This window comes from Bos taurus, chromosome 16 (genome assembly GCF_002263795.3).
Source record: "Bos taurus isolate L1 Dominette 01449 registration number 42190680 breed Hereford chromosome 16, ARS-UCD2.0, whole genome shotgun sequence".
NCBI lineage: Eukaryota > Metazoa > Chordata > Mammalia > Artiodactyla > Bovidae > Bos > Bos taurus.
Genome location: NC_037343.1, coordinates 19623130 through 19650213, shown reverse-complemented (window position 1 = coordinate 19650213; position 27084 = coordinate 19623130). Strand labels below are relative to the sequence as shown.

Here is a 27084-nt window from a genome sequence, read left to right as displayed (position 1 = left end):
TCATTTTGGAAATATTTTTTTTATGCTACTGTGAGATCTTTCATTTTGATGAAGTCAAAACACCATCCTCTTAATAACCACTATAGTAATTTTGCAGCAAATTACAATAAGACCACCCTGTATAGTTGTGCCATTCAGATGACATTTATGAAGTGCTCTAATTTTACATGGTGTGACATATTGTATGCATCTTTTACCAGTTATAGCTTATAATCTCTGAGCGAAATAGACCTAACCTGAAGGGGAAAGGATGATGCAATATGAAATTATACCCCTTTGAGAACTAGAAGGACTATAATTATAGTACTTTCTCTTAAAAAACCATTCAAGTATGTAACCATTGCTGGGAACAACAGTATGTGGGGAACCTTTTTGCACACTGTCTTGAACACTTAAAAGATAGAGAAGAAAAATGTATTCCGTTTCTACTAACACTTTGAGCATGCTTCAGAATTTTACCTTTTTGCACTCTCCTGAGAGATTATGGCGGGGAAGTTTGGAGAGCAGTTTCTCAGAAATGTCTTTTGGAGGGGGAGGGGAGTTATAAAAATATACCAGCCTGACAAATGACAGGCCTTGTAGAATGGAAAAGAAAAGACATCTACATCTTACACCAGTGTAGAAGCTTTTCTTCTCAAATGAATATTTTCGACAGCTGAGCAAGATGATAAACAGCAGTATCACAAAACACTTAAATGGAAACAAGTATATGATGTACATTATTCACCTGGCATTCTCCAATTCATGGCATTTATTTGTGGCAGAAACCACTGCAGATTCATTTATTTATTTCTGAAGTGGAATGAGTACCTTCACAAAGGTAGCCTGTTACATTAAGGTGGACTTTTCTTCTCTAGAGAGGCAGAAGCTTAAGGAAAGAAGTCATTGTGTCTCTGTTATAAAAATGTAATAATTCTTGAAGTCCACGTTTTAGGGTTAAGCAAGCTCCTAGCAAAGAGAATATATTGTAAAAAGATAGATACGTATATTGTACAAAGATAGATACAAACGTACATAGATGCATAGACAAATAGAGATATATACATATTTTCTTAGAAGCACCAGCAGATGCAGATGGTTAGATATTTTGTAACAGCTTTTTTAAAAAATGCTAAAACCAGTTTATTTCCAGAATTTACATTCAGATGCTGAATAATATAAATGCTCTAATATTAAATCAGTTCAAAAAGACTGTGCTTCTTTGGTGCTCACTGATAGACTTATCAATGATTTGATGAGCTACAAGACTGACTTAGAAGAGAAAAAGAGTAAGAGTGAGTCCCTAGGAATTGATAATGCAGACAAAATAGGTAGCAAGTACTTAAAGAACTAGTTCTTAACTCTTAGTGTTCATAAGAATTGCCCCTAGAATTTTCTAAAATGAAGATTCCTAGGCTTTACCTTCCAGGGACTTTTCTTTCTATAGATCTGATTTATTTGGTCATTGGCAAAGGACTTTGGAATGTATTAAACATATGTTGGATGTAGATTTGTATATTCAAAAGTTTTCAGTATATAAAAATGGCATGTATCCTTAATTGAGACAAATATTTTAAAAACTATGAATATACATATTTTTACATTTGAATGAAGGAAGATTTGGAGTAACATTTTCTAAGGTCCTGTACCAGATATTATTAAATCTATCAAAACTGAGTAGAAAGTATAATTTCTATAATTCCTATAGTATTTGAAATAGCTTCTGAGCACATTTCAGTGCTGTAACAATTATTTTTAAATAATTCATTCTGTCAATAAACAAATGTTTATGAGTTGCCCCTATATATCAGGCACTGTACTATTTAAGATGTATGTAATAATAAATGAACAAATCAGTCAAACTGGTAAATTTAACCTTTGTGAAATGTATTGTTTATTATTATTAGAATAAACTTTGGAAAGGTTGAATTTGTTTCATTACCAATTATAAATGCACCCCAAACTTCAGAATTTCTATCTTCAAATGTATTCTTCTTTTAACTATCTGTTCTGCCCATCTGTTTTCCATAGTGTCTCCTCAGCATGTGGTCTTACAATGGAAGTGTGCCCTGGCCCTTAGAAGTATGCCCTGTTCCATCAGCTTTGAGAGTTCCTGGAAGCTGGGCTACTCTAGTCCCTTCAGTTCCCACGACAGATCTCTCACCATCCCTTCTTTGGATGAGTAATACCCTTTCCACTTGTAGTTTGGGTGACTCAAAGTGGCATTTTACACTTAGGGTACTAGTTTTCAGATCTCCCAAAAGTCAAATCCCCCGTGACTTCCATCTGCTTTTTCCCACATCGACACTGAGGCCTTACAGGTCTTGTGACTGCTGGTTTGTTCCCACTTGTTTCTCTTTGGGAGTTTCTAGGGATAGTTGGTCATTTAGTGCTGTTATAAATATTATTCACAGCTTCTTTTGGTTTTGCTTTTGAGTTGTGTTTTCATGTTGAGATTTGGAGAGATTCACAAACTATATGGCCATATAACCATTGCTGCTCATTGTTCTGAAGCCTCTTTTAACTTTTATTGCCTAACTTTTAAACTCAGTATATAGAATATGTGGAAGGAATGCAAGCCGAAGCTTGTTTGTTGTCTGTCTGCCTATGTGGCAGCTTCTCTTTCTCTTTTCTCAACCTACTTCACCATCAACGACTGTCCTTCCTTCCACTTTCAAACTGAACACAAAGAAGCAAAAGGGGAAAACGACAAAATTAGGTAACGGAAATTGGACACTCAGTAGTGAAACTCGAGAGTAGTGATTTCTCCACAAAGCTTAGTAACACTGACAAACTTATCAGTAGGAGAAGGGGACAACACAAGTGCCAACGTCAGAAATAAAGAAAGGGGCTTTGCAGCATATTCTCCAAACACCTGTATAGGGTCCTAATGAAGGAGAACCGAAGGGAAGTCGCTCAGTCATAGCCCACTCTTTGCGACCCCATGAACTGTAGCCTGTCATGCTCCTCTGTCCATGGGATTTTCCAGGCAAGAACACTGGAGTGGGTTGCCATTTCCTTCTCCAGGGGATCTTCCCAACCCAGGGATTGAACCCTGGTCTCTTGCATTGCAGGCAGACTCCTTATTGGCGGAGCCACAAGGGAAAGATCCTAATGAATATTATGAAAAACTCTCTCCTCATAGATTTGACATCCTAAATGAAGTAAATAATTTATCGAAAACTAACACAAGAAATAGAACATGAACACATACCTTGATGTATAGAACAGTCTTATGGACTCTGTGGGAGAGGGAGAGGGTGGGAAGATTTGGGAGAATGACATTGAAACATGTAAAATATCATGTAAGAAACGAGTTGCCAGTCCAGGTTTGATACACGATACTGGATGCTTGGGGCTAGTGCACTGGGACGACCCAGAGGGATGGTATGGGGAAGGAGGAGGGAGAAGGGTTCAGGATGGGGAACACATGTATACCTGTGGCGGATTCATTTTGATATTTGGCATAACTAATACAATTATGTAAAGTTTAAAAATAAAATAAAATAAAAAAAAAGAAAACTGCAAAAAAAAAGAAAACATAGAAAGCCTCAATACATTCCTATAAATTAAAGACATTGAATTTGTAATCAAACTTCAGTTTTCTTTCATCAAGGAATATTTCAGGCCCAGATGGCTTCATTGGTAAGTTCTCTGATAACGTAAAGTAATAAATCATATAAGTCCTAACAAGTTCTTTTAAGAAACTGAGGAAGAATGTATACTTTCCAAACCATTTTGTGAGGGCTACTTAACCTTAATCCCATAACATGACAAAACATTTAAAAACAAGTCCATTCAAACAGGTCAGATATTCCATAAAAACATAGATCTAAAATATCTTAACAATATTTTAACAAGTTCAGTTCTAAAATGTATAATAAAAGGGATGCATCTTGACTGATCTGCATTCATTCCAAGAATGCAAGGTGAGTTTAACATTTAAGAATCAATGCAATAAACAACATGAATCTCATATAATAACCTTGATAAATATTGAAAAACATCTGAAAAAATATAAAACCTGTTTATGATAAATATGCTTTACATACTAGAAATAGAAGAAACCTAATCTGGAAAAGGTATCTGCAAAGAAACTTAACATCATGCTTAATAATAAACATTTCCCCTGTAATATCAGGAACAAAACAAGGATCCACGCATGTTCTTATTATTTCTGTTCAAAATTGTAATAGAGATTGAAAGTAGTGCAAGATGAAAAAAAATCATGAAAGTCATAAAAGAGGCAAAGCTATTGTTATTTACAGAAAATGTAATCCTGTATGGGCAGTGGAGACAGAAAATATTGCTTGACAGACATCAGTTCCCTTGCCTCCATATGATCATTTTCTCTTCCAACTATTGTCCTCCACAAAGCCATTAAAAATGGTTAATAACTTAAAGGAGAATTGTGTTTTCAATGCAAATGTAGCTACAAAACAGTCCCCAAGCAACAGTTCCATCCAGATTGCTGCCATCCAGCCCTTCTAGTGGAAACTCTGAGGCCATCACTGAGGTAGGGTAATAATGTTCCATAACACTAAAGAGGCGTATTGAGGCCACATAGTGGAGTCTGGACTTTGTTAGGTAGGCAAGAGGGAGCTACTGAGTATCTTTGAGCAAGGAAGTGACACAGTGGTGTACCAAATGGAGAGATTGTTGTTCAGTCCCTAAGTCTTGTCTGACTCTTGTGGCCCCCTAGACTTCAGCACGCCAGGCTTCCCTATCCTTCACCATCTCCGAGAGATTGCCCAGACTCCTGTCTATTGAGTCCGTGATTCCACCCAATCATCTCATCCTCTGTTGTCCCCTTCTCTTCCCTTCAGTCTTTCCCAGCATCAGGGTCTTTTCCCATGAGTTGGCTCTTCGCATCAGATGACCAGAGTATTGGAGATTCAGCTTCAGCACCAGTCCTTTCAATGAATATTCAGGGTTAATTTCCTTTAGGATGGACTGGTTGGATCTCCTTGCTGTCCAAGGGACTCTCAAGAGTCTTCTCCATCACCATAGCATGAAAGCATCATTTCTTTGGTTGCTCAGCCTTCCTTATGGTCCCACTCTCACATCCGTACATGACTACTGGAAAAACCATAGCTTTGACTATATGGACCTTTGTTGGCAATTTATCCCAGCAGAGAGAGGCAGTGTATTATAAGCATTGCTTAGAATTGATAGCACTTGGTGGTCAATTGGTGTATCACTTGGCATACAATTTCTGAGTAATGTTGGCAATTCTGAGGGAATGAGTGGTAGAAACTGAGAGGTACTTCTTGCATGATATGACCTCATGAAACTCACAAGGTACATACCGTGTGGTTGTATGGGATCAAATATTTGTTGATAACAGCATGAATGAACGAGTTCTTGAATGAGGAAAAACAGGAGTTAAAGAATTTCTATTAAAAAATCTATAGTCATTGCTATAAAAGACATGAATATTCCTAAAAATTGTGCTCATTAATTAAAAGGGTTTTTTTTTTTTTTTGCCCTCATTTTTATTTCTTTTCTTTTCAAACAAAACCCTGAAAATCTAATTTAATTTCCAGTGCACTTTCTGTTCTTAAAATTTGAGTGTGCTTTTCAAAGTCTTACTTTGTTTGGCAACATCCACATTACCTCCTTGGCTTTTAGTGAGTTCTGTAAAAAGGGTGTAATCTATAGAACATTAGATTTTTCTCTACCACAAGCCAAGTAAGTGCTTAAGAAGACAGATATTTCTTCTGTTTTAAAAGTATTGCTTTGAATTTATTAAAATATAATGTCTAATTACATAGAGAACCTCTGATAAATATTGACTGTGCTCACCTAAATTATTAATTTTTAACTCATACTTTATATTTTTTCTAAGTGCTATTTTCACACACACAAAAGAAATCATGTATGGATTATTTGTGCCTCAGATCACACTGATAGAATTCCATCTCTTAATGTAGAGGATGACTAAGAAGCTGGGACTAGGATAATGGTTGCAGAGTCTTACTCTTTCTCAGGGTCACTAATCTTCCTGCCAGATTCACTGTTTCAATTGTCACACAATTGACTGTGTGTATCCACCACTACTGTAGAACCTGGGACAGCAGACTTTTGCAGTATGATTCAGAATAGGGAGGTCCTGAGTATGGTTACTGGGTAGTGTATAGCAGCTTTTACAAAACATCAGTACTATTCAGAGAAATTCATGAATTAGTAAATGGGCTGCTTGCCTATTCTTCCACTGTGGGGCCAACTCAGGTAATGGCCATTACCGTGACCTTCTTTGGTTCTAGCATTCTTCCCATTGTTGCTTATTAGAGTTGTAGTTTATCACAAGCTGAGTGAACGTAGCACCATGGTTATGAGCATGGGTATGTATAGCTAGCTGTCTGTTCCTCAATAAATAACTTGATTTAAGATTCAGTTTCTTCTCCTGTGAAATGAAGAGTCATGCATTTCCCAAATGGAGTGGGAGTTAAATTTAGAAGGTATTGCTTCCAAATATTTGAAATATGTTTATTCATAATTCAGAGTGTATTGTTTTAATAATTTGAAAATTTTATTAATTGCTTGGAAGGTATGATGTAGTTTTCTGGCTTACAATAATATTGCAGAACTTTTCAGTGATATTCTGTATTTCTGTTATATATGACTTGTTGGTCTCTAGAAATTTTTTTTTTTTTTCATTCCTAGTCTTTGCTTCATGAGATTTTACCTTGATGTCATTTCTTTTTTTCCCCATTAATTTTTCTAGCACATGGTAAGCCTTTTAAACTATGCCTTCATGTAAAGAAAATGTTTATTTTTTATTAATGCTTTGATGATTTTCTCCCTAAGTTTTTCCTCCTTCTGGAAATTCTATATTTTCACTTCATTTTTTTTCTCTCTCTGTTGTTATTCTTTCTTAACTTTTTGTTAGTCTTTTGCTTGAGGTGTTTATTTGGCCTGTTTTTCAATATTCAATAGTTATTTCCTTCACAACTTGTTTCCTAGGTTTATTCTGTTCTATGTTTTTGAATACAACATTTATCATAACCTTCTGGAGATGATAGCTACAGTGGTGTTTCATTCATTATCGGTTGGTTGCTTATATTTCTGTTCTCTGCATTCCTTTCTTCTCTTATAAATTATTTATTCTCCTTTTTCTTTCTTGGTCCTGGTTTTTCATGTTGGGAATTTTGCTGCCTGCTCTGTATAATAAACTGGTTAAAGGCTTCTTAATTCTACAATAAACTCATGGAAGGCTTCTAAACTTAACTTTACTCTTGTGTGTACAAGCTGCAGGTGAGCTTTGTAGGGGTCAGAGTCCCAGGAATCAGTCTGGAGATCTTATATCTATAGCTTTTCTCTTCCAGTTTCCTTTTTATAGAAAATAAGTCTGGCTCGTGGCTTTCTAGAAACAGTGAGGGAGAAAGAGAATTGTGGCAGGGGGTGAAGGTACATATACACTTGAACTTAATCTTAGTATATGCACTTTCACATAATCCTTCAATTTCTGCCTTATACCTCATCCATTCCCCAACTGTTGATTGTCTAATATAATTGAGCTGGTTAATTTAGTTTTTTTGGCAGTAAGACTGATGTCATGATGGAATATGAGTGTGCCTGACTGTGTAGGTTTAAAAAGGGATTTGGAATTCTAAATACTTGCTATGTAGAGCTCTTAGAATTCTCAACCATGGCATATTTATGCACCAAACAACTTGAGATTGTGCAACTGTACAAGTAAAAAATTGACAGAAATGAAAGGAGAAATATAAAACTCCATGATTAAAGGTAAAAAATTCAATATCCTTTTCTTAGTAATTAATAGAATGAATTGACAGAAAAGCTAAGCACGATCAACCAACTTGATGAAGTAATTGACATTTATAGAACACTCAAGTCCACAACAGAAGAATATACATATTTTTATAATCTACACAAAGCACCTCTCAAAATGGGTCAAATTCTGGTCCATAAAATGAGTCTCAATACATTTAAAAGAATGGAAGTCATTTAAAGTATGTTATCTGACTGAAATCATTAAATAAAATTGGAAATCAATAATAAGGAAATCTCTGAAATATGCTTGATTATTTGACAACTAAATAAACTAAGGGTCAAATAGGAAATAGAAGGGAAATTATAAGTATTTTGAATTGAGTGAAATTGAAAACACAACTTATCAAAACTGTGGGATACTGATATAGTAATAATTAATAAAATATTGGTTCACCCTTGTGGCTCAGATGGTAAAGAATCTGTCTGCAATACAGGAGACCCAGGTTCCATCCCTGGTTTGGGAAGATCTGCTGGAGAAGGGCATGGCAACCCCATTCCAGTATTCTTGCCTGGAAAATTCCAGGAATAGAGGAGCCTGACAGGTTGCAGTCCATGGGGTTGCAAAGAGATGGACATTACTGAGTGACTAACACATGCACACACACACACAGAGCAAGATATTAAAAGCTCTAAATTTTCTATATTATAAAAGAAAAACCTCCACCTTAAGAAACTAAAAAAACAAAAGATATAACCCAAGCCAAGCTAATCAAAATTATTTCCAAGTTTCTAACTGTAGCTCATGGGGGCCTCCTTTCCCCTCATTGTTCATGTGGCTGAAAGCATGCAAGACCAAAACTTATGCAACCAAGATTGTGTTTTCAGCCTTAAAAGAGCTGGAAAGCCCCTATTGCTTAAAGTATGAACATATATTTGTTATTAGAGATAGTAGTTGTACCTCATTATTTTTGTTCCACATTATTAATGGAAATTTAAATATTATTTGGCCATGTGATCATAGACAATAAACTACATTTTTCAGCCTCCCTGGCAGTTAGGTATAGATATGTAATTTAAGTTCTGATCAATGGTATTGTTTGCTAATTTTACTTCTAAAATGTTGGCTTAAAACAGCAAAAACCACTTACTTAGTTTAGAATTCTGTGGTTTGGCTCAGCGGTGGTCTGTACTGGCTTGACTGATCTTGCCTGAGCTCTTTTATTGATGTGTTCAGCTAGCTTGTCAGCTGGTAGTTAGATGATCCAGGAAGGTCTCGCTCACATGGCTAGTGGTTGTCAAGCGGAATGTTAACTGGGGGTGATAGGAGAGGATGTTCTCCTCCACAGCTTCTCAAATCCTGCAACAGGATAGCTTGAGCATGCTTACATAGTGGCCTCAGGGTTCCAAGCCCATCTCAAGAGAATCAATTTAAAATCTCCAAGCGTTTCAAGCTTCTGTTTGCATCCTGTTTGCTGACTTAATACTGGCCAATTAATAAGTCAGCTTAGGATAAATGTTAAAAATATTCTACCAAAGTACATGGAAGCAGAAGAGTGTTGTATCTGACTTTTTGAAAGTGTAGTTTTAAAGGGAGGGGATCACACTTTTCTCTCTCTCTTGGTGGCCAGGAATTGGTATTAGAGTGTGGGTAGATTTATATTCCCTCACATAAAATGAAGGGAATCTACAGTGACTAGTACAGAAGCAAGCTTGTATTTTCAGGTAAATTTTGAGAAACTGATTACAATGAACTCATTTTATAATCTATAAAGCCTTTTATGACTTACTTTTAAACCACATTTTAAGGTATGGATTATATAGAGAAGTTACAGACTACATGTATTAATGAAATGAGAGTAAAGTTGTGCTATCTTATTTGCAGCCAGTTTTCTCATATGGAGATATCTGATGTTTACTGAAAAGATACCTTCATAAGACTGAAGTGTTTCACTGCTGCTGCTACTGCTAAGTCACTTCAGTCGTGTCCGACTCTGTGTGACCCCATAGATGGCAGCCCATCAGGCTCCACCGTCCCTGGGATTCTCCAGGCAAGAACACTGGAGTGGGTTGCCATTTCCTTCTCCAGTGCATGAAAGTGAAAAGTGAAAGTGAAGTTGCTCAGTCATGCCTGAATCTTAGTGACCCCATGGACTGCAGCCTACCAGGGTCCTCCATCCATGGGATTTTCCAGGCAAGAGTGCTGGAGTGGGGTGCCATTGTCTTCTCCAAAGTGTTTCACTAATCAAGGCAATATTGAACATTTTTTTTAGATGAAGTATGTAAAAGATGACTGAGAGTTAGGTATAAAGAGGGAAAGTAGATGAGCAATAGGGGAGGGTGAGGAATAGGGAGAGACAAGACACAGAAATGGTAACTGACTGAATTACAGAACCTTTTGAAGATGTCTAGTAGTAGGAAAACTAAATAGATACTACAAATTGAAAAGTAGAGTTCTCATTCTTCTTTCACTCCAAATCTTTACTAAGATATTTTTTATCTTTTTTAGAATAAGAGTTCCTATTCTGAAATTGATACATTAGTCAAGTTTCGTGTCTAGAAAGATATAGGGCAGACCTCTTAGGTGGCAAGAAGATTCCCAAATGGAAGAACCAGAAATTTAGGGACAGGGTGACCATAAGAATGTCAGTATACATAGAATTTTTTAAAATGTAAGAAGCATATTTGTCCTTCAACAGAAATGGAATGAGGGTTCCCGGCAGTCTTACCTAAATTTTAAGAGGTAAGGAAGCTCCAGATGATACATGTCTTACATTTAAATAAGAATATAGCAAGATACAAAGAAGATAACGTTTTAGCACAGAATACACTTTTATTTATCTTTACCTTTTTCACTCATTCTTGCTCTAGATTTTTGTAAAGAGTACTCTTTACCCATGGGGAATACACAAGGTTATTCTTTAACAGAAATGCAAGGTATGTCCAATTTCTGAAGGTGCTTGCAATCTGGAGAACAAGACTAATATATATGAAACCAGAACTAGAAAATAAGGAATTTATTAAATGGTAATGAACTTGAAGTGTTATAAGGATATAATCAAAGATCTGTTAGATTTTCATGGCTATGTGTAATTCATCTGTTGTTTCGTCGCTGGGGCTTCCCAATGTTTCAGCAGTAAAGAATCCGCCTGTAGTGAAGGAGACACAGGAGACCAGGAGACACAGGTTTGATCTCCTGGAGGAGGAAATGGCAGCTCACTCAGTATTCTTGCCTGGAAAACCCTACGGACAGAGAAGCCTGGTGGGCTACAGTCCATAGGAGTACAAAGAATTGGACATGACTGAACATGAGCACAGTGTTGTTTAGTTACTAGGTCATGTCCGACCCTTTTGGGACCTCATGGACTGTAGCACACCAGGCTCCTCTGCCCATAAGATTTCCTAGGCAAGGATCCTGCACTGGGCTGCCACTTACTTCTCCAGGGGATCTTCCCAACCCAGAGATCTAACCTGTGCTTCGAGCATTGGAAAGCAGATTCTTTACCACTATACCACCTGGAGTAAGCGTCTTTTAATTTCGTGGCTGCAGTCACCATCTGCAGTGATTTTGGAGCCCAGAAAAATAAAGTCTGACACTGTTTCCACTGTTTCCCCATCTATTTGCCATGAAGTGATGGGACCAGATGCAATGATCTTCGTTTTCTGAATGTTGAGCTTTAAGCCAACTTTTTCACTCTCCACTTTCACTTTCATCAAGAGGCTTTTGAGTTCCTCTTCACTTTCTGCCATAAGGGTGGTGTCATCTGCATGTCTGAGGTTATTGATATTTCTCCCGGCCATCTTGATTCCAGCTTGTGTTTCTTCCAGTCCAGCGTTTCTCATGATGTACTCTGCATATAAGTTAAATAAGCAGGGTGATGATATACAGCCTTGACGTATTCCTTTTCCTATTTGGAACCAGTCTGTTGTTCCATGTCCAGTTCTAACTGTTGCTTCCTGACCAACCTAGATAGCATATTCAAAAGCAGAGACATTAGTTTGTCAACAAAGGTTCGTCTAGTCAAGGCTATGGTTTTTCCTGTGGTCATGTATGGATGTGAGAGTTGGACTGTGAAGAAGGCTGAGCGCCGAAGAATTGATGCTTTTGAAGTGTGGTGTTGGAGAAGACTCTTGAGAGTCCCTTGGACTGCAAGGAGATCCAACCAGTCCATTCTGAAGGAGATCAGCCCTGGGATTTCTTTGGAAGGAATGATGCTAAAGCTGAAACTCCAGTACTTTGGCCATCTCATGTGAAGAGTTGACTCACTGGAAAAGACTCTGATGCTGGGAGCGATTGGGGGCAGGAGGAGAAGGGGACGACAGAGGATGAGATGGCTGGATGGCATCACTGACTCGATGGACGTGAGTCTGGGTGAACTCCGGGAGTTGGTGATGGATAGGGAGGCCTGGCGTGCTGCGATTCATGGGGTCGCAAAGAGTCGGACATGACTGAGTGACTGAACTGAACTGATACCACCTGGAAGGCCCTATAAGTAACTCATACCTGCCAGTAATGGTGCTTATTTTTTGGCCTCTTTCAACAACACAGGATATAACTGTACACACAGACAGCACCAAATGGTCAATACTGAAATCACATTGATTATATTATTTGCAGCTGAAAATGGAGAAGCTCTATATAGTTAGCAAAAACAAGACTGGAAGCTGACGGTGGCTCAGATCATGAACTCCTTATTGCAAAAGTCAGATATATTGAAGAAAGTAGGGAAAACCACTAGGCCATTCAGATATAACCAAATCAAATCATTTATTTGATTTCTATACAGTAAAAATGACAAATAGATTTAAGGGATTAGATCTGATACAGTGCCTGAAGAACTATGGACAGAAGTTTGTGACATTGTACAGGAGGGCAGTGATCAAAAGCATCCCCAAGAAAAAGAAATGCAAAAAGGCAAAATAGTTGTCTGAGGAGGCCTTACAAATAGCTGAGAAAAAAAGAGAAGTGGAAGTAAAGGAGAAAAAGAAAAGTATACCCATCTGAATGCAGAGTTCCAAAGATTAGTAAGGAGAGATAAGAAAGCCTTCCTCAGTGATCAATGCAAAGAGATAAAGGAAAACAATAGAATGGGAAAGATAGAGATCTCTTCAAGAAAATTAGATACCAAAGGAGCATTTCATGCAAAGATGGGGCACAGTAAAGAACAGAAACAGTATGGACCTAAGAGAAGCAGAAGATATTAAGAAGAGATGGCAAGAATACACAGAAGAACTGTACAAAAAAGATCTTCATGACCCAGATAACCACGATGGTGCGATCACTCCCCTAGAGCCAGACATCCTGGAGTAGGAAATCAAGTGGGCCTTAGGAAGCATCAGTACGAACAAAGCTAGTGGAGATGATGGGGTTCCAGCTGCGGTAATTCAAATCCTAAAAGATGATGCTGTGAAAGTGCTGCACTGGATATGCCACCAAATTTGGAAAACTCAGCAGTGGCCACAGGACTGGAAAAGGTCAGTTTTCATTCTAATCCCAAAGAAGGACAATGCCAAAGAATGCTCAAGCTACTGCACAATTGCTCTCATTTCACATGCTAAAAAGGTCATGCTCAAAATCCTTTAAGCTAGTCATCAGTGGTACATGAAGTGAGAACTTCCAGATGTTCAAGCTGAATTTAGAAAAGGTAGAGGAACCAGAAATCAAATTGCCAACAACCATGGGGTCATAGAAAAAGCAAGATAATTCCAGAGAAACTCTACTTCTGCTTCATTGACTGCACTAAAGCCTTTGACTACGTGGACCACAACAAACTGTGGAAAATTCTTCAAGAGATGGGAATCCTAGACCACCTTACCTGCCTCCTGAGAAACCTGTATTCAGGTCAAGAAGTGACAGTTAGAACTGGTCATGGAAAATGGACTGGTTCCAGTTTGGGAAAGGAGTACGTCAAGGCTGTGTGTCGTTACCCTGCTTATTTAATTTATATACAGAGTATATCATGGGAAATGCCAGGCTGGATAAAGCACAAGCTGGAATCAAGATTGCCGGAAGAGATATCAACAACCTCGGATATGCAGATGACACCACCCTTATGGCAGAAAGCGAAGGGGAACTAAAGAGCCTCTTGATGAAGGTGAAAGAGAAGAGAGAAAAATCTGGCTTAAACCTCAACTTTCAATAAATGAAGATCATGGCATCTGGTCCCATCACTTCATGGCAAATAGATCGGGAACCAATGGAAACACTTTTATTTTCTTGGGCTGCAAAATCACTGCAGATGGTGACTGCAGCCACGAGATTAAAAGACGCTTGCTCCTTAGAAGAAAATCTGTGACAAACCTAGACAGTGTATTAAAAAGCAGAGACATTACTTTGCTGACAAAGATCCATATAGTCAAAGCTATGATTTTTCCAGTAGCCATGTATGGATGTGAGAGTTAGACCATAAAGAAAGGTGAGCACTGAAGAATTGATGCTTTTGAACTGTGGTGTTGGAGAAGACTCCTGAGTGTCCCTTGGACTGCAAGGAGATCAAACTAGTCAATCCTAAAGGAAATCAACCCTGAATATTCATTGGAAGGACTGACCCTGCAGCTAAAGCTCCAATACTTTGGCCACCTGATGTGAAGAGCTGACTCATTGGAAAAGACCCTGATGCTGGGAAAGATATAAGGCAGGAGAAGAGGGGGACAACAGAGGATGAGATGGTTAGATCGTATCACTGACTTGATGGACATGGGTTTGAAATAGCTCTGGGAGATGGTGAAGGACAGGGTAGCCTGGTGTGCTGCAGTCCATGTGGTTGCAAAAACTCAGACATGACTGAGGGACTAAACAACAACAATAATTTTGTAGATCAAATCAAAGCCCTGCTTTGAGTAATAATCTGGATTCCATGGGGCTGGGTGAAAGTGGGGTTGGGATAGTCAGACACAAGGGGACAAGTTACTTTCCTTGCATATCTTTTTGACCTCTACATGTCTTTGATACTGTTTTTCATTATTTTCTATAGCTTTATATAGTACATGTATAAACCTTTGTTTTTCAGAGTGTTATACAGTTTGTGTCAATTATCTTATCCTTAAATAATGATTCCAGTGAGTTCCTATTTCCTAGATGAAAAATTAGGCAGTGATAGATCCTTTAAAATTATTTAGTATAAAACCCCTTCTCTGTACCTTTGTTACTGAATCCTAATCTCATGTGATATTTTTGCATATCCCAAGATTTTAAAGGTAAATCAAACCATGTCTTTCCACGTGTAGTTTACCTCCTTGTGTGGTAACATTGCATGCAAAGGTCGCAAGCTGATTCAGTCCGAGTTGAAGGGAGTCACCAGGAGACAAGCCAGTGGTTTCATAGTAGACTTAATGTCTGTATTCACATCTCTCATGAAAGTCCTAACTTGTTATTGAAATCTTCATACTTATTTCACATTTTGTATGTGTATATTCCCTTGTGAAAGGTTTTAGCTCTTTCTTTAACCAACATAGCATTACCTGTGCAGATAGTAGATGAGCATTTTATTTTATAGTCTATGTATTTTCATTCTCAAACAATAGCTCAAAGAAGAAAAGTATTCCTTTAATCAGATAATGTTTTAGTTGACAGTGCTCTAAAACAAGTAGCTTTTTAATATTTTTCAGTTCAGTTCAGTCATTCAGTCATGTCTGGACTCTTTGTGACCCCATGAATTGCAGCACGCCAGGCCTCCCTGTCCATCACCAACTCCTGGAGTTAACTCAGATTCACGTCCATCGAGTCAGTGATGCCATCCAGTCATCTCATCCTCTGTCGTCCCCTTCTCCTTCTGCCCCCAATCCCTCCCAGCATCAGAATCTTTTCCAATGAGTCAACTCTTTGCATGAGGTGGCCAAAGTACTGGAGTTTCAGCTTCAGCATCAGTCCTTCCAAAGAACACCCAGGACTGATCTCCTTTAGAATGGACTGGTTGGATCTCTTTGCAGTCCAAGGGACTCTCAAGAGTCTTCTCCAACACCACAGTTCAAAAGCATCAATTCTTCGGCGCTGAGCTTTCTTCACAGTCCAACTTTCACATCCATACATGACCACAGGAAAAACCATAGCCTTGACTAGACGGACCTTTGTTGGCAAATAATGTCTCTGCTTTTGAATATGCTATCTAGGTGGGTCATAACTTTCCTTCCAAGGAGTAAGCATCTTTTAATTTCATGGCTGCAATCACCATCTGCAGTGATTTTGGAGCCCCCCAAAATAAAGTCTGACACTGTTTCCACTGTTTCCCCATCTATTTCCCATGAAGTGATGGGACCAGATGCCATGATCTTCGTTTTCTGAATGTTGAGTTTTAAGCCAACTTTTTCATTCTCCTCTTTCACTTTCATCAAGAGGCTTTTAGTTCCTCTTCACTTTCTGCCATTAGGGTGGTGTCATCTGCATATCTGAGGTTACTGATATTTCTCCCAGCAATCTTGATTCCAGCTTGTGCTTCTTCCAGCCCAGCATTTCTCATGATGTACTCTGCATAGAAGTTAAATAAGCAAGGTGACAATATACAGCCTTGACATACTCCTTTTCCTATTTGGAACCAGTCTGTTGTTCCATGTCCAGTTCTAATTGTTGCTTCATGACCTGCATACAGGTTTCTCAAGAGGCAGTTCAGGTGGTCTGGTATTCCTACCTCTTTCAGAATTTTCCACAGTTTATTGTGATCCACACAGTCAAATACTTTGGCATAGTCAATAAAGCAGAAATAGATGTTTCTCTGGAACTCTCTTCCTTTTTCCATGATCCAGTGGATGTTGGCAATTTGATCTCAGGTTCCTCTGCCTTTTCTAAAACCAGCTTGAACATCTGGAAGTTCACAGTTCACGTATTGCTGAAGCCTGGCTTGGAGAATTTTGAGCATTACTTTACTAGCATGTGAGATGAGTGCAAATGTGCGGTAGTTTGAGCATTCTTTGGCATTGCCTTTCTTTGGGATGGGAATGTAAATCAGTTAAATTCACTCGATATGGTTAAATCATAATATAAATGAATCATAAATATGCTGAAATATTCCTGAATGGAGTTGTGCGAAAAAAACATTGTAAAGATCATTATCAGTAGGCATAAATGGATGCTGTTATGAACTTTATTTTAAACATTGTTAAAACTTTGATGGGATGATATTATAGAAAGATTCTTAGTTGAAGCATCAGCATGCACAGAACAAGTCTGGATCAAGGAGTAAAGGAGAGGAATGAAAAAGTTATGGGTAAAAGACTAACTTAACTACGGTCCATTTCTATTTTCAGTCTCCCCATGACTATATTTTGATTTTTTCATAAGGTGCTGAAGGCTTAATTCCACTTCCCTTTTAGTCGTATACTACTGACTTCCATGGGTTTATTTTCATTCAGTTCTATATATTCACCCTGCTGAAGCTCTCCCATGTTTCTGTGTCAGGAAGAAAAATACCTTATTACCCTCTTGTCTGTTTCACATTTAAAGTTTTTTCCTCCCCGCCCTCCCTGTCTTGTACCTAATGAGCAAATTATCTAAAAATAGATACGTTCATCATTCTACAAAATGTTGTATCTTCTCTAGATCGGAGGCCAGTGTAATTGTAAGAGACATGTGTCTGGCAGACAGTGCAATCAGTGCCAGAACGGATTCTACAACCTCCAGGAGTGGGATCCTGATGGCTGCAGTCCGTGCAACTGTAATACCTCTGGGACAGTGGATGGAGATATTACCTGTCACCCAAATTCAGGCCAGTGCAAGTGCAAAGCAAATGTTATTGGTATGTAATGCAGAAGTTTGCAGTCACATCTCTATTACCATCTGGAATAAAATCCTCTATTTGATTTCTTCACTGAAGAGTAAAGCAAATTTCCTTGCTCAAGGCAGGCTGGGAAAAAAAAAAAAAACAATTTGGATGAAATTAACTGTCTAAAAATGACTAAATTAATAATTCTCTCAAGCTGCAGCTTGAAGCTTAGTTTAATCAATCCTTTAGAAGTTTCTTTATTCCGTAGATGCAATAGTTCACATGGTCCCATACTAATAAGTCATAGAAAAATATAATTTACTTACTTCATAGATGTTTCTTTTAGAGAATTAGCACTTTTCAAAATGTTTTACACTTAATGAGTTCTAAGCAAATCATTTCCATGCTAGTTTTCTTAATAGACTAAAATAAATGGATTTTTTTCAAAATGTTCTGTGCTACAGGGTCCTTTGTGATAAATCTTTCCATTTTTTTCTATTATATTTCTTTGAACTGTTCCTATGAAATGCAAAATAAGTCAACATAATTCCACAGATCATGTATATTGCTAGGGTTAGTTATAAAGGGCCACATAATTTTAATTTTGTAATTCAGCACCAAGCTGATTATAATAAACAGCTACCTTTGGTGTTATTTATCATTTTTTTATACAAGACGTGCTTTTTTGTTTGTTACTCCCACAGGTATTTTTCAGAAATTAGATTTGATTATAGCAATTTATTACACCCAACATTTTTGAGGGGAACCACAGCCACATAAGGACAAAATTTATCAAGTGCCCGAAATGCACTATGTACATAATGCACTTTGAAATTTTGATATATGAGAATATTATAAGAGGAAAGTTTCCTGATAAAGTAAGTCTTATATTGTAACTGAACATGTCTTGGTTTGTATAGGAAGTTTAAAAAAGACCTTTACCTTTCTATTGTCATTCAAGACACCAAGTCTTCCATGGTTTTTCTTATACTGACCCTAACCTTATGATAATAAAAACATGCCTGGCAGACACACAAACACACACGCCTGCAAACATGCATATATACAAACATGTGAACATATTATTCGGAATAACATTTTCATTTCTGTGATATAACACTAAAGCAAATTCTTTACCTTTTATATATATGAGTATACATTTGTCATTTTGTACAATACAGCTAGACAAACATTTTAATTTAATACAAAAGAATATGGGCCTGCTTTATATTATACAAGATTTCTCTGGTTCAAAGAAAGATTAAATCAGAATCTTTATCATAACTTGCCCTTATGCATTTCAAGCATACCAAAACTAACTTTTCAGGAAAAAAAAGAGTAACTTATAAATAGAAGCATGCTTTTGTATAAGTGCTATCTGTGATAGTGAATGAAGTTTTTCATGTTCAATCTATATAGAATCCTATGTTCTTTGATATAAGATATACTTTAAATTCAAGATGTGAAAACAAAATTTAAAGAGAGATCTTTAGGGACAAATGGTTACATCTCTGTATCAGTAAAATCTTTCCTGTGATAGTTTCCAGAGCTTAAGGAAGAAAAACATCACACATTACTTGAAATTTATTACAAACTTGCTGTCATTTACCTGTTTTATTGGATGATCTTGGTAGTTTTCTGCAGGAAAATATAAATACATATTTTTGAAGATGAAATCATCAGTTTGACATTATTAACTCTAGAGTTACTTCTGCATATGCATTATATTTTTTAATAAAAATGTAAACTGGATATGTCTATATGTTTCTTTTCCTAATGGGACTACAAGTAACTATTCAATTTTACTTTGTTCGTATGATTAAGAAAACAACAGAAAATACAAGTGTATGTTGTCTGTATTTCAGAAAGCAAACTGTTAGATTTCACAAAACTGTTAAATCTTACTAATGATTCTATCACCAGTAAAATACATTAGCACCAATAATTTTATTAAAGTAGGTCATTCATCTAGAATAAAAAGGGAGAAGAATGTGAATTAAATGCCAAGTGTGCTAACTCGCCTGTACTTGTTAACACTGAATGTGATGCCCCGTAGGCCTTCCTGAGTATCGTTAGGAATAGATTACCTGTCAGGAATATGTATGGCATATTCAAATAAGCACTGCGCATATTTTTGAAACTGATATGATATGAATCCATGTAGACCAATTTTAATAGTTCAAAATGAGTCATAATTCTTGTTAACAATACAGTTATTTTTAAAATTTGCAGCAATAGTGGTCCTTTTTTATTTTCCTTATTGAAATTAAATGATATGCCTTAGGTGAGTCATTCATCACTGTTAAAGAATTTGCCTTCCATTGGAGTTCTTGAATTTTTATCCATATATATACTTATATATTATGCATTTCCTTCTGGTTTAGGAAATGCTTTTCTGCATATGGGCTCCTGACTGTGTTTTCGACTGTTATTTTAAGACTAATTGTTTAATGTTGTTATAGCTTGAAATGTTTCAGTTGATTCAGCCTCACATAGTCCGTTATTTAAATCATGCATATATGAAAACTAGCTAAAGAAAGCATTTTGCATCTCAACATTTACTACTCAAGAATATTTTTTATTCCTTTGCATTGTAGTACTCTTTTGTGAAACTCAACAAAGTTGTCAGATTTAAGTATAGGTGATAAAACATTTTTCTCAGTTTGTGAAATGTATATATGTATATACTCCTTTAAGTAGAAATAATACAAATAGCAGAATTTACTTAGTGTTTAAAGAGGTAAGTTCTGAATCACACAATATGACAAGTAATGTGATTGCTTTATGAGCCAAGGAGAGCATAATTTATACTAATTGAAAATGATAAAATACAGGAATGTATAAAAGCATTGAAATAAAATTGCTCTGGATAACTTTTATTTATATTAATTATTTAAATGTGTGATATTCAGAAGTAAGATGTGTACTCTTTGAACAAAATAGTTATCAGGTTAACATTTATTAAACATTTTGAATGGATTCTGATTTCTCAGAAAATAACTTATGCAGTAATGCATAATTCTTCTGCATGGCTTTGAAAATGTATTTCACTCTCAACTTTTTAATGAACATACTTTGTTAAGATAAAATAAGCATGATGGTTTTAATATAGTTAAATAATTTCAAAGTAATAGTTCTGATGTTTGTTATAGGAAAAGAGTTCCAGTATGTGTAACAGAAGCAACATTTGCATTAAGAATTTTTCTTTGAATTAAGTAATAAATAAAATCTTATAAAGCACATTGCAAAAATTAATGTGGTACGTGGGCACCAAATTAAATATTGCCATCATATTTTGACTATATTATCAGCCCTCTCTGGCATTACTTGTGAAGAAAACACTCAACGTTTTATTGTGTCTGTATTAAATGTCTGTAACAGCATTGTTTGCACTTCGACTATCTTGAAAACTTGAATGGAGTTATTTTCACATCTCTACCTTTTTGAACATATTTTTCTCTTTAGGGCTCAGATGTGATCACTGCAATTTTGGGTTTAAATTTCTCCAAAGTTTTAATGACGATGGATGTGAGCCCTGCCAGTGTAACCTCCACGGCTCAGTGAACAGACTCTGCAATCCTCTTTCTGGGCAGTGTGAGTGCAAAAAGGAAGCCAAAGGACTTCAATGTGACACCTGCAGAGAACACTTTTACGGACTGGACGCCACCGGTTGTAAGGCCTGTGACTGTGATGTGGCGGGGTCCCGGCCTGGGACGGTCTGTGATGCTTGGACAGGACAGTGCGTCTGCAAGCCCAACGTTGGGGGAAGACGCTGCAGTGAGTGTGTGGAGGGGTACTTCTACCAGCCGCAAAACCGTTCTTTCCTCTGCCTGCCTTGTAACTGCGATAGGACTGGGACCGTAAATGGCTCTCTGCTCTGTGACAAATCGACAGGACAGTGTCCCTGCAAATTAGGAGTAACAGGTCTTCACTGCAATCAGTGTGAGTCTCACAGGTACCATCTGACCGTTGGCAGTTTTCAGGGCTGCCAGATGTGTGAGTGTGATCCCCTGGGGACATTACCTGGGACCATTTGTGACCCACTCAGTGGCCAGTGCCCATGTTTGCCTAACCGTCAAGGAAGAAGGTGTAATCAGTGTCAACCAGGTAAGAGAAATGTGTTACATTTTCGGTACAAGACGACTTACTTTTCATTCTGCATCAGGTGATTCCTCTTTGCTTCTCAGTTAGGACTTTGAAAAAAATAATCTCCAATACGACTGTTGCATTTATATTGTTATCTAATACAGATATAACTATTTGGTCTATTAAAGATTATGGACATATTTGTGTTTCTATATTGGGGTGACCATTTAGATAAATGCCACATTCAGACACTTAATAATTGATACTTTTATTTCATTTCTCAACTTGAATTAAATCCCCTTTTAGCAACTAAATAAAAGCTAAGAAAAGCAAGAATATATTTTATATTCCAGATAAAGGAAACTTGTGTTGATTATCTGAACAATGCTAGATACTCAGATGATGAACTTTCTTAATAAATGCTAAGTGTTTTTATTGAATGAGCTATATGTCCTGGCATCATACAGAAACATCTAAAATTACTTTTTTTAAAAAAATTTAAGGCTTTATTTACATTTTCCCTTGTGACTCACTGGTAAAGAATCCGCCTGCAGTGTGGGAGACCTGGGTTCGATCCCTGGATTGGGAAGATCCCCTGGAGACAGGAATGGCTACCCACTCCAGTATTCTTGCCTGGAGAAGTCCATGGACTGGATAGTCCACAGGGTCGCAAAGAATGAGTGACTTTCGCTTTCACTTTCATTTACATTTTTATTATTTTTAAAAATTTTTGGGGCTTTTCTGGTGGCTCAGTGGTAAAGAACCTGCCTGCCAATGTAGGAGACATGGGTTTGATCACTGGATCAGGAAGATGCCTTGGAGAAAGAAGTGCAGCCCACTCTGGTATTCTTGCCAGGGAAATTCCATGGAAGAATGAGCCTGGCAGGGTACAGTCTATGAGGTCATGAAAGAGTCTGACACAATTTAGTGATTAAACAACAAAAAAAGTTGATTTACAGTGTGGTGGTTGTTTCTGCTGTACAGCAAAGTGAATATATCCATTCTTTTTTAGATTCTTTTCCCACAGATGTAGAAAAGAAACCTATGGTTACTCAGTGAGTAAGGGGGAGGGTAAATTGGGAGGTCAGGATTGGCATATGCACACTCCTATATATAAAGTAGATACCTAATGAGGACCTATTTTGTAGCACAGGGAACTCAATACTCTCTAGAATTATTTTTAAAAGCCATTAAATTAATAAAATAGGCTACTATTTAGTCCTACTGTGTCCATCTTTCCAGATTTCCCAACTGGAAGAAAAATGGACCCTATCCATGGCTTTCTCCTTGCCTTTATATAATTTAATGATTTAATTAAAGCAATATACTTTCTTTATAGTACATTCATCATGATGTTATGATAAATGTAAATATTTATCAGTTGTTTAACAGCTGTACTAATCATTGTCCTGTCTAGCAAAATCAACTCTGAGTTATCTGAACCTGTGAAAATGAGGGTAATACAAATTTAAAAGGGTGATTTGCCTCCCAGAGAGGATAAGACTAAAGTCTTATTTTGCATAACAAGGAATTCAGCTCAGGAGAATTGGACAAAACCTCTCCCTTGACATTGGTCAGTATAACAAATAAACCCAAAGAGACCGAAAAGAATTGATAAATAGTTCATTTCCTTTAAGATAAAATATCAGAAAAAAATTCAAACTAGCTTCAACATAAGTGGAGGCTTTATGATCACTGAATGTTCCATAAAACCTGACATGGAGCAAATGCAGTCAGGACTTAGAAACTAGAAAGCTCCCATTGATATAGATTCAGTCATTCATTCATTTATTCCCAGCCTCTGTCTCTTTCTGCAGATGGGCACCTTTTGCTTCTCTTACCCTCTCTGTGTGATTGTATGGTCACTGCTGTCCCTCAAGTTTGCTTGCGGTTCTAATTCCAGCTATAGAGACATTAGCTGCTTCTTGGTTACAGTTTCAGGAAGGAGATTCTAATTGACTCTCATTGACTGAGTTTTGTTAGGGTGGCCATGTCTGTGGCAGTTCACTGTGACCAGTGTCAGGATCACCTAAAATAAGCATGGCTTCTAGGAATCACTCCTTCAGCTAGGAGCAAGGTGGTAAGTATCCCAGGAAACAGAAAGATAATTGAGAGTTGAGCAGATAACCTACCTGACAGCTGCAGCATATTATGACTTTCAGCTTCAGATTTATCCTTCCAAATGTGCAATCATTTTTTCATATTCTAAGGGTTTTTTTTTTTTTCCTATTTGTTAACACTTCAGTTCTGGAAATAATGTAATCCATTTCTGCACAAATAGCCATGATTTATATATCCTTCTTTGTAAGTAAGCCAGCAAAAGTTAATAGAGCAAATGTAATATGCTTTTGACTTGTTGTCCACTGTTAAAGTTTATTTAGTGTTTCATTCTGACCTAGAATATAGTGATGCAATAGAATTAGAGATCAATGGACTCAAATCACAACAGGAGGGTCAGGGCTTCAAATCCTCTTGTGGACTAATACATTCAGTGGAAAAAAGAAACTGATAGATTCCTTGGATAAAGTTCTGTTGGAGAGTTTTAGTGCCTAGACATGTCTAAGAGATTCCTAGAAAATTAAGCAGAGGCAGATTTTTCAAGAAAAGAAATATAATCAATCGTATTATAGGGTATAACTGTGAAATAGATTTATACAGTCATAATAAAATAATCTGTGAATACTGATTTCAGCAACTAATGGGATTATTGAGGAGGAGGTATAAAGAGCTAAATATTCATTTTCTAAAGTGGAAAGACAGTAGTATAAATGTTAGAAGTTGAGATGTAACAGTATATGTATGTTACTCAGAAACAGAAATGAAAGTCAGAAGAAACAGCTATAGGAGTTGAAGGTGGCTACTGTAGGCAGGGAAATTTCTGGGAGAAGGATGGAGAAGCAAGATTCCACTTTACATTGTGTCTTTACATTCTATTTGATTTTAAAAACTGTATGTAAATGTTGATAAAAATTAAATTGCAGTATTGGAAAATCATGCTCAATCCTCATGGTCTCCTGACCACTTTCTTTTGGGGATTTATCTGGTATAGTGTTGTTTTTTAGGAGAATAGTTTCTTAATAACTATTTGCCTGAGTACAGATGTCACAAAACTCTTCTGCAAAGGTATATGGCAAGCTGTTCTCTCTTTTAAGGAGGATACAGAATGAGGATCATCACTATTAATGAAAATCATTATCATATTTAAAGTAACCTTGTATTTTGTTTACTTGTACAGTTGTCTTATTTCCCTTGTTTGAGTTCAACATCTTGAGAGTAAAGGTTATATTATTCAACTTGACATTGACATTGAAGTCGCTCAGTCGTGTTTGACGCTTTGCAACCCCATGGAATGTGGCCTGCCAGGCTTCTCTGTCCATGAAGATTCTCCAGGAAAGAATACTGGAGTGGGTTGCCATTTCCTTCTCCAGGAGATCTTCCCAACCCAGGGATCGAACCCAGGTCTCCTGCATTGTAGGCAGATGCTTTACCGTCTGAGCCACCAGGGAAATTATTCAACTTACATAGCCTTACATAGCCATACACAACAACATAATATCATGCTGTATGTGCTTAGTCACTCAGTCATATCCGACTCTTTGTGACCCCATGGACTGTAGCCCACCAGGCAAGAATACTGAAGTGGGTTGCCATGCCCTCCACCAGGGAATCTTCCCAACCCAGGTATCAAACCCAGGTCTTCTGCATTGCAGGTGGATTCTTTACCATCTGAGCCACCAGGGAAGCCATAATACTAATATATTGTATATTGCATGCACCCAGTAAGTGGTTTGATTAATTGAAATGAGAAATAATCAGGACTTTTACCAAGAGCATCTGTATTATGTAGGGTTCTCCAGAGAAACAGAACCAATAGAAGATGTATGTGTGTGTATATGTGTTTGTGTATTTTTTCCCCACTGAATATATCATTCCATGGGAGGGTCTGAACTCCTGACCTATTGTTTTGATTTCAGCCTGTCTACCTGTAGTCCTGTTGCACAGCTCTATCCTAGAAGTTTTGCAGCTTACTGAAGATTTCCTTCGCATGTCTCCTATATTGGATACCTGGTGCCCTGAAGCCTATGTTTTCTTTTTTTTTCTTGGTTTATTTGTGTATTTGGTAGAATAAATGCTTCAGTAGCTTCTGAGTAAGAGTACAGGGAGGAAAGTGGTTTGTTATTTATTTTTTTAAGGAATTTTGAACATCTGAAATTATCTCAATTCTATACATGGAGCTATTTGAAAATTTACCATTGTATGGAATCATTTTCACTCAACAAATTTATTTCACCATTATCTTCTAGCAGTACCAACCTGATTCTTCCTTCTTTCTTGTTTTTCTTTTCTTTTTTTTTTTAACATTCCAGAAGTTTTACTCTTTCTATATCCTTCATTTCATGATGAGATGCTTTTTGTTAAATAATTTTTCTGGGAGTTCACTGGGACCTTTTTTCTGTAGATTAATGTTTTTATGTCTGGGAAAATCAATAAAAACACCTTCATAGACAAATCTAGACCAGTGTTTGACTGAGCAAATGGACATCAAATCTCTCCAAGTGGACTATAAAATTAACCATCACAGACACCAGTTCATATCATCCCCATGGTCAGGATAGCAGTTCATCCCTGTACCTGTTGAGTACAAACCCTCTCTTATTTAACCTCTAAAGAGAAAACTCACTGTCTTCTCTCGAAACATTATAGGGAGAACCTTCCGTTTGGGGAAAGTCACACCTGCCTTCAGAACTCTCTGAAGCCTTCAATTTTACCTTTTTCCCCCCAGAGTTATACAAACTTGCATCAAGTAGCTTATTATTGGCCTGTCTACCTTAGGTGCTTGGCTTTTACTTGTAGATATCTGTCCTTGACTGCCATTTCCTCTTCTGTTCTTTTTTATTTCCTTTTATTTAATTTTTTGGACTTTAGAAGGAAAATGGTTCAATAATCATGCTTAACTGAAAATGTTACCACAGTATTTTCTGGGTTGTAATCTTTTCAAATCAAAATCCTTGCAGCCATCCTTGGTGGTTTTTCCCACAACTCTTATCTCTTCTTTCAAAATCAGTCTTGTTTGTTTCACCTTTGGATATATCCAGTATTTTACCACTTCTTACCACACTCAGTTATCCATCTGGGTCCATGCCATGGTCATTTTCCTCCTGGACTATCCTAGTAGCTGCCTGAAGTCCCTGTTTCTCCTCTTTATCCTTCTCCAGTCACTCCCCAACATACAGCCAAAGTGATGCTGTTCAAGCTTCAGTCAGATCGCATCACGCCACCATGCACTGGCTTTCCATGATTGTAAGGCAACAGCAGAGTAGATGGACTCTAATGGCCCCTATGATCTGTGACGCCCATGAACTCGTTTTCAGAAGACGGTTTATTCCTGTCCAGCCTACAAGTCTCACTGCTTTCCACAGATTGTTCAGTGGTCTATACCCGGGCTTGGAACACACCTCCATAGCGGGGGGTCCATATATAGTTCCTGAACTAGTGAGTAACTGCATTGAAAAACTACCTCAATGCTCAGCTCTTATTAGCATGAGATTATTGCAAACCACGGAGTGCTTCTTCAGCTACACATAGGGAG

At 37.3% G+C, this 27084-nt stretch overlaps 1 protein-coding gene across 1 annotated transcript in view; it reads left to right on the top strand.

The window, feature by feature from the left end:
* USH2A (usherin) overlaps positions 1 to 27084 on the top strand; it is a 923574-nt gene that overhangs the window by 165693 nt on the left and 730797 nt on the right. The window contains exons 11-12 of the mRNA NM_001191425.2: positions 17246 to 17441; positions 20874 to 21515. Of these exons, the coding sequence (NP_001178354.2) occupies positions 17246 to 17441; positions 20874 to 21515 (838 nt within the window). The remainder of the gene's footprint in view (positions 1 to 17245; positions 17442 to 20873; positions 21516 to 27084) is intronic.